This window comes from Sinocyclocheilus rhinocerous, unplaced genomic scaffold (assembly GCF_001515625.1).
Source record: "Sinocyclocheilus rhinocerous isolate Xijiao unplaced genomic scaffold, SAMN03320098_v1.1 scaffold16, whole genome shotgun sequence".
NCBI lineage: Eukaryota > Metazoa > Chordata > Actinopteri > Cypriniformes > Cyprinidae > Sinocyclocheilus > Sinocyclocheilus rhinocerous.
Window position 1 is genome coordinate 47,949 of NW_015632035.1, and position 8,681 is coordinate 56,629.

An 8,681-nucleotide genomic window follows, 5' to 3' on the forward strand; every position below is an offset into this window, starting at 1 on the left:
TGTTTTTCGTTAGCTATTCGATGCTATGAGCTTGTGATTGGGTCTCCGGGAGTTTGGGCGAGATTTTGATACTGCAGCTCCACCTGCCGATCATTACTGCGCAGACTCTAGCTCCACAAATGGGACATTTTGGCTGCATTTTTCTAGTGGAAGGAAATAGCGACACGTCTTCCATCTTTTTTTTTTACAGTCATGGTTTGGCTGTACGCATATGATAAGTGTTTGCATCAAAACTGAAGTACGCTGGGTAATTGTTCTTTTGTATTTACCTCGCTGGTTTGCTATCTGTGTCAAAGGTTTGTCAGCAGTATCTTAATCAGCAGACTGGGGGGCTGTCGAAGCGTCGTGGGGTGTACAGTGCCTTCCCTCTGACAGGATATAGTTTCAACATTTTCATCATGTTTTGTATTGTTCATCCGGCCTGTGTGTTTGACCCACAGTTGAACTAGAGATTAAATGTTAATTAACTCTCTATTTTGGTATCCCATGTAGCCCTGCTGAACAATTCAAGCCTTTTTCGAACAGACAAGGCAGTTTATGAATATTCAATGTGGAGTGCTGGTAAGGGGCAAAGCAGGGTTGTCTAAAATCAGCTTAAACTTTTTCACCTTTTTAAACCATAAACTTTGACTGACAGGTTCTTTCAGACTCACACAGTTTGATTCATGCATAGCCTTGTGGCAACTCCCCACATACACTGTTCTTAATATAAGGTAATTATTATTGCCATTTCCTAACCTTGGGTGTTCATCCTTGAGCTGCATTCTGATTGACAGGGTCCCTAGTCCTCACTGCCCCCTACTCCCCAAGCGCTGTACATCAGCTGAAGTTCACTTCACTTGACAAAATGCGTTCATTTGGAACAACCTGCAAAGTCATCAAACACAGAGGAAACTTGAATCACACATATTACAGGAATTTGAGGTTTGATAATAATATACTTCTGTAAGGACCATACTTTAATAAAAATACATGTGCATAACAAATACATGTGTGTTTTTATAAATAATTAAGTTCTTTAATTAATATTAATGATCATTTTAGACACTTAGATTTTCCGTCAGGAGCCATGGGAATTAATTTTGTGTTGCCTGTATATGCTTTTTTGCCTCTCAAAGTGACAGGAGCTGCTGATTTGCATTTTATGAATCAAAGTGCCATGGTCTAAGCTAAAAATCGTTACTGTTCCACTAAAGAAAAAAAGTCACCTGCATTTTGGATGGCCTGACGTTGAGTAAATTTACAGCAAATGTACATTTTTGGGTGAACTATCCCTTTAAGATGGCAGAATACCCTGTGAATCCACTTTGCATTGCACTTGCAATGGAACGCATCTTTGAGATCTTCATTGTTGCTCTTTGGTTCCTGAACAGCTTCCAGTAATTTTTCTAGTGAACTTGAAGACCTCGATTAGCAGATTCCGATGTGTTTTATTCGAGTGGAAGTGCAGGAAGGATGGTGGAATATCCTAGTCTGACCTTACAATAAATCTTTTAACAGTATGTGTTCATTTTAAACCATTTTCATTGTGGATATTTCCACAAAGAGGTTTTCTCAGGTCATTCCTCCGAGGATGTTTCAGAAATTCTGTCTCCATAAGTATGTATACACATACTCACAGAATGAAATAGGTAACATAAATTATGTAAAAACATTTTTTAAAAATTCAATATCAAACTGAGTGGATAAATTATTTTAGTCAGTGATGAGTTGCTGAAATCCATAAATAATGTAGGTGTGTCAAATAATGGCCCACAAAATATATAATTTAACTGATTTTTTAAAAATTAATAAATTATGTTATTTTTGTTTTCTTTACACACAAAAAGTATTCTCTTAGCTTTGCAAAACTGAAGTTGAACCACTGATGTCACATGGACTGTTTTATCGATGTCCTTGTTTCTGGGACTGACAACATTTCAGTTGTGTTGCTGTCTGTGGGAGGGTCAGAAAGCTCTCAGATTTCATCAAAAATATCTTAATTTTTGTTCCAAAGATGAATGAAGGTCTAATGGGTTTGGAACGACATGAGGGTGCATGAGTAATTAATGACAGAATTTTCATTTTTGGGTGAACTATAACCCTTTAAATATAAATATTAATAAATATTACAGCAAAAACAAACAAAAAAAACTATTAAATCTATATAAACACATCAGGAATTTCTCATAAAAGATTCTCATTCAGTGTATAGTTCCCTTCTGAAATGCTTGCTTTGCATTTGCCCTTGAAGATGTGGTATATTTAACTTAGACTGCAGACAAATAATCTCACTGAGACTCTTAGCATTCACAATTAGGATTAATGACAAAATGTGCATGCACATTCACTGGACAATAATGCCTGAAAATTAGCAATTAACAAATGATGTTTTCAGGGCAAGACAGCAAACAAAAATCAGCAAAACATCCCGAATCCTACCAAAAATGAAACAGAACATGCTCAGTAATAAATAATGCTTGATCTCAGACACAGTTGCTCAAAGTCAAACCACCTGAGGCCACATAAGTGCCGTCATGCATCTCTATTCTCTCCTGGAACACAAATTAAACATCATCAGTCTGGGTCAAGAAGAGTTCACAAGACAGAAGTCTGAGAAATAAAACTTTTCCTGGAGCATTTAAACAGAAGCTTGTTTAAAATAGATTTCCTCTTGAAGACACTTCCCTGATAACGCCAAAGAAAGATGTCCATTAGTGCTAATCTATGGCATTTGAGGAGCTCCACAAACGGTTGGCCGTGTCCGTTGGTGGTTTCAATATGATTTCCATATCAATTTCTCTGTACGGCATAACAGCGACACATGCCTGGCCTGCTTTGAGTCTGGTGGATATCAGGTACGAGGACAGGTGTTGCTTTACATACCTCAGTCAACTCGCTGAGAAAATGCCTGCCTCATTTGTGTAGGAAGCTCGACTCAGGACACAAACCTTAGATTTGTGCCAAAATTTGAGCAGTATTGGTTTGGAACATTACTTAAAGGGTTAGTTCACCCAAAAATGAAAATCAGCCTGTGTTTTACTCACCCTCGAAGCATCCTAGGTGTATATGACTTTCTTCTTTCAGACGAATCCAGTCGGAGTTATATTAAAAATTGTCCTGGCTATTCCAATCTCTATCATTGCAGTCAGCGGGTGTTGCAGTTGAACAGTCCACAAGTCGTCAAATAAAGCGCGTGCATTCATAATAAAACGTGCCGCAGACAGTTCTGGGGGATGAATAAATGCCCCCTGTAGCGAATCCATGTGTTTTTGTAAGAAAAATATCCATATTTCAAATGTAATAAACACTTTTCTCTCACTTTTGTTATCTGTCATCCACTGAAGCAATTCCGGCAGATGACGTAGCACGTCGGTGTTGCGTGATTAGTGACGAATGCGGAGAGAGAACAAAACAAAACGCCGGTCACAAATTAGAAGTACAAACCGAAGATTTGCAAAGAAAAATGTCGGAGGATTTCGATATAAACCAAGAGGAGACTGGTTTTCCTTTGCTAAAGTAAGGAAACTTTGCTTCCTTTGCTCCTATAAACAAACTCGCGGGACTAGCATACCTCAGAGGCGCGCGCTGCGCATACGTGCTACGTCATCCGCCGGAACTGCTTCAGTGTATGACAGTCAGCGGAAGTGAGAGAAAAGTGTTTATTACGTTTGAAATATGGATATTTTTCTTTTAAAAATACATGGATTCGCTACAGGAGGCCTTTATTCATTCCCCGGAGCCGTCTGCGGCACGTTTTATTATGGATGCGCGCGCTTTATTTGACGACTTGTGGACTGTTCAACTGCAACACCCGCTGACTGCAATGATAGAGATTGGAATAGCCAGGATGCGGCACGTTTTATTATGGATGCGCGCGCTTTATTTGACGACTTGTGGACTGTTCAACTGCAACACCCGCTGACTGCAATCATAGAGCTTGGAATAGCCAGGACAATTTTTAATATAACTCCGACTGGATTCGTCTGAAAGAAGAAAGTCATATACACCTAGGATGCTTCGAGGGTGAGTAAAACACAGGCTAATTTTCATTTTTGGGTGAACTGACCCTTTAATAGGATTTTAATGGATATAAAATAGTCCATATTAGGCAATGTTACACTTATTTCAAATGCTGCTAATTTAGACATTTTTTAGACCTTTTTTCTCAGCGTTTAAGTGATACTTACATTGTTTAAAGGTGAAGTGTGTAGTTTTCTCAACGTTAAATTACTTGCTTCCAACTCAATGTGCAGATACAGAACCATTTGTAGGTTTTTTTGTTTTCCAGAAGTTAACACCAATGGCGTGAGTTTGGGGGCGTGGCTACTGGTTTCTCGACCAATGAAAGACGGGGGAGAGTTCGGGAAACCTGTGAGCAACAATCCTTATTTTTGCAGTTCCATTTCGTTATGCTAGTGGAGCAGAAAGCGCACACTTCAGCTTTAATGATTTTTGTTGCGTTTGCAGGAAGTCGGTTCTGCTCTTGGCTGTGGTGTGGACACTTTGATGCTGTAGTGTTTCTACCTTTTTTTTATTTTTTTTTGAGCATATCAGTAGGTTGTTGCATCAGTTCAGGGCTACAAACGCTTGGTCCCAAACACAAAGGCAGGTTTCAGCGAGCGTCTCATAAAGGTGTTCTTTGTCTTTTGCTCGAGCTCGTTAACTCTGGCCCTTGTGAAGGAGTGTCAGGTTCTTCTGACTTATAAACAATTCATTATGAGTGCCACCATTAGTCACCTGCTGACTGAAGAGAACGTGCTGGCTGTAAAAACTCTTAAATATCAGTTCCACTGTCCAGAGAAAGCAGGGACTGATGAGGAGATTTCTTGAAGAGAGGCTGCCACAAAAGTGATGAAAGTCCTTGGAAAGCAGCGACAGCAGACATGTGACCCACAAAACAAACAACAGTAAGTTTCTACTGCCTCTACATGGTCATACAAAGACACTGCATTTAATAAACATTTTTAAACTGTTAAATAAGAAATCATGACTCAAAAATATTAGCCTAATATTTCTTATTTAATAGTAATTACTAATTTTTAATATACAATACTAAAATATTAGTATTACTAAATATAGGACTGTTTAAAATGACTAATCATGGTAAATATAATCATTTGGAAAACATAGGCTATAGGCCTCGTGAATATTCATAAAACTTGAGCAGAAGGAATAAAGATAATTTACATGAGAATTCAGATTGCAGAAATTAATTCTGCAGGTCAAGATACCCATATACACCTGAAAATGAAAATTGTCATTCACTCGTCCTTTTTGACTTTCGTTCTTCTTTGAAACATAAAAGAATTAGTTATTCTAATAAATTTCTCAGTGATTGCGTGTGTGTCAGTGGGCCTTCAGTCAATTTTCTTTTTTAGCTGAGCTATATTTGTTAGTCGGTTTAACGCATAGTATTTTTTGAGTAATGTTTTAAATAATATAAATGTTAATCAGCTTTTTTTTTGTAATTATCAGTATCACTGAGATACTATTGTGGTTTTTAATAACGATTTAAATTAGATTTTAAAAATTAAATTAAGATTTTAAAATATGGCAATATAGTTTTTATTAATTTTATTTCAGTTTGTTTTTTTTAGTACATCCTAAATGAACATAAAAAAAGTGTTACCTTGGCAACTGTCTGAAATCAAATGTTTATGTATATTTTATTTCATTTCAGTGCATATTTAGTTATGGTTTAACTATAATAACCCTGATTTTAATGTTGAATGATATCCCGTACAAATTAAAAGGAACACATTTCTGATTTGGTGTTTGCAAAGGAAGGTTGGGAAACATTGTGACTTTGGTTTCTAAGTCCTACAGGATACATACAAAAACAACACAATACCATGCAAAATCACCTTTATAACAGAATGACATTTCCACTGTGAACTGAACAAAAGCTCCAGTGTCAAATAAAGCAATATAATTACATTCTGTGAATTCACAGTCCAGTCAGAGCACTTTATTTGCTACAGAAATCGTTTTATCGGTCACATAATACTCAGATATGATTTTCTCCTATGATTTTTAATAAATCTGTGAACAGGATGTGTTGGACCTTTGTGGCTCTGTGATGTCCGGAAGACATGGTTCTTTTGTCAGGATTGGTGTAGTGTTTGGTATTGCATCAATTAAAGCATTTTTAAATCAGTAATTAAAAAAAAAAATCAATGAAATAAGTCAAATCATGCAACTCGATACACAATTACAAACCACTCAAGTGCTAAAACACTGTAAAATGTGAATATTTGATAAATACTGAAAATACAACATCATTCAGTACAACTGTTAGAGACTTTCACAAATCTCTTTTTTGGGCAATCAAAAAATACAATATTTAACAGAAATATAGCCAGACATGAATCATATATTTGATCAAATATGCTACATTTGATTGGTTTAACGGAAAATAATAATCGTTACAAAACAAATACATGACTTGCACAAGCCCTGCTACGTTAATACTACTAAGACATTCTCCTAAATACTGCTATATACATTTCATAGACTTTTAGAGTGAATTCACAAGTTGTCCATTTTTTTTTTTTTTAGAACAAGTACAAAAATAACACTTCATGGACCGTTCTGTTGTTTAAAACATTATGCATCTCGCAGACACAGAACAGGACACATGGCACTAACTCATTGCAGAACACTGAGACATGCTCCATAAATCAAACTCTGTATTTGATAAAGGCATGGAAGTTGTCATATGTTCAGTATCAGCAATACCAATAAGCTGGGCTTCACTGCTCTTCTGCTTTGAACAAGGCTTTACTGGCTCATCCTTGTCATCAAGGCACACACTTTCACTTTTCCTTGGCAACCAGGTGTTTGTTTAGCAGCTCGAACTTAGGCAGTGCAAACATGTGATACATGCATGTAATACCATCCAGCATGAACGAGTCGATATGGTGACAAACAGAGAACGGCGTGGAACCAGTGAAACGAGGAACGGAGGAGGATCTTTATGAGTGTTTTATAGTGTATTTGCCTTTCTGGAGCTGAGAGATGTAAAGCTTTGATTTGCTGCCATCCAGACGTTTGTACCAAACCTCATCGTGGTTAATAGTGGTTATCGTGGCACTGGGGGAAATTAAAAAAGCAAAGCATTTCACATGAAAGAGTGTAAAGTAAGTTCAAGTTTGATGTCAAGTGTCCTAAAATTATTAAACTTTTTGATCTGTAAACTGCCATCGCGCTCTCCGTCACGTCTCATTTCCATCATAACCAAATATAACCTTCTTTAGATTAACTGAACTGTTCTTTAAAACATCTGACATCATGGTAACTAGACTATAAAGTGATTATTTTAAAAAATGCTTTCCAGTGTTTGTTACACACATTACACACTACTATATTAATATCAAGAACAATGTCAATTACAAGCAGCTCAGAAAAAAATGAAATACCATGTAGTTAATTAGAATTACTTTGTAATTATTTGTGTAAACATGGCAACCTGAACTCTGTAAAATGAGACAAAACAGCTCAAATTTGTGTAAAAAAAAAAGAAAAAAAAGAAGAAAGAATTGAAAATGTTTTTAAAAGTCCTTATGTAAAGTGAAAAGTATACTTTTTCGTCATAAAGGAGAATTTTTTTAACAATCGCATGGGAGGGAAAAGCCCCAAAATAGACATTCTGGCAAATGTAACAATTGAACACTCTTTAAAAATGTCCAAATAAGTATTATAATGATATAAACTATATGTAATCATAGTAAATAATTCATGTAATAAGGTTTTTTCATGTTTTTGAAAGAAGCCTCGTATACTCACCAAGGCTTTATTAATTTAGTAAAAAATACAGTAAACAGTAATATTGTGAAATATTACAATATTATGTTTTTGTATTTTAAAATGCATCTTATTGCTGTTATAGTGAAGCTGAATTTTCAGCATCATTACTCCAGTCTTCAGTGTCACATGATCCTTCAGAAATCATAATAATATGATGATTTGTTGCTCAAGAAACATTTCTTCTTATTATTATTATCATCAATGTTGGAAGCATAAAGCTGGCCAACAGTTGGCCAGCTTTATATATTTTTTTTTGTGGAGAAAGTAAAAGATGATGGGAAAAAATTTATGGAAAACAACTTAATGTGTCTTTGATGAATAAAAGTAGTCATTTTAAAATAATCTAGATTTCTTTTTTTTTCAGAGCAATTTAAAAGATAAATTACTCTTGGGGACAGAAAAGTTGCTGAATCACCCATGGTGTGTGCGATATTGGCAAAAAAAAAATTCTCGATATTTTCTGGTATTTTATCGATAACGATAATTAGACGATATTTTGCTGAGTGCGTTATTGTACTGGTACCTTAAGGACTGCCGTGGACAGCTGACTTATGAAGTTTTTGATATTCTTCATGTTCTGTGCAGTGGTCAGTTCACACTGATAGAAATAAATCTTTTCCAATAAGTTTTAACTGATTTTTACATTTTATGGGCATTTTGACCTTTATAAAGCCATTTTTTTCTAAAAGTGTCCATTATCATTTGAATACTGATATTTGAAATGATTTAAATAATAAAAGATACTCCGAATGTGAAATTAAATCCGCCAGTAGGTGGCAGCAAGTCACTGTTAATAAGTGAGTCATTGCGATTGAACCGAAATTATTTAAACGGTTGATTCATTCAGGAACGAAACACCGTCATGTTGCTCTAAGACGCAAAACAGCGTTGTG

At 35.8% G+C, this 8,681-nt stretch overlaps 1 protein-coding gene across 3 annotated transcripts in view; it reads right to left on the reverse strand.

The window, feature by feature from the left end:
- Positions 1-5,838: 5,838 nt before the first annotated feature.
- The window catches only part of LOC107742109 (breast cancer metastasis-suppressor 1-like protein-A), a 9,342-nt gene continuing 6,499 nt past the window's right edge, over positions 5,839-8,681 (reverse strand). For 2 of the 3 annotated variants that reach the window (XM_016554986.1, XM_016554988.1), the window contains one exon: positions 5,839-6,110. In XM_016554986.1, coding sequence (XP_016410472.1) covers positions 5,990-6,110 — 121 coding nt within the window. In that variant the 3' untranslated portion in view covers positions 5,839-5,989. Of the gene's footprint in view, positions 6,111-6,154; positions 7,075-8,681 lie in introns of those variants that run through there. The other variant, XM_016554987.1, reaches the window with a different exon arrangement.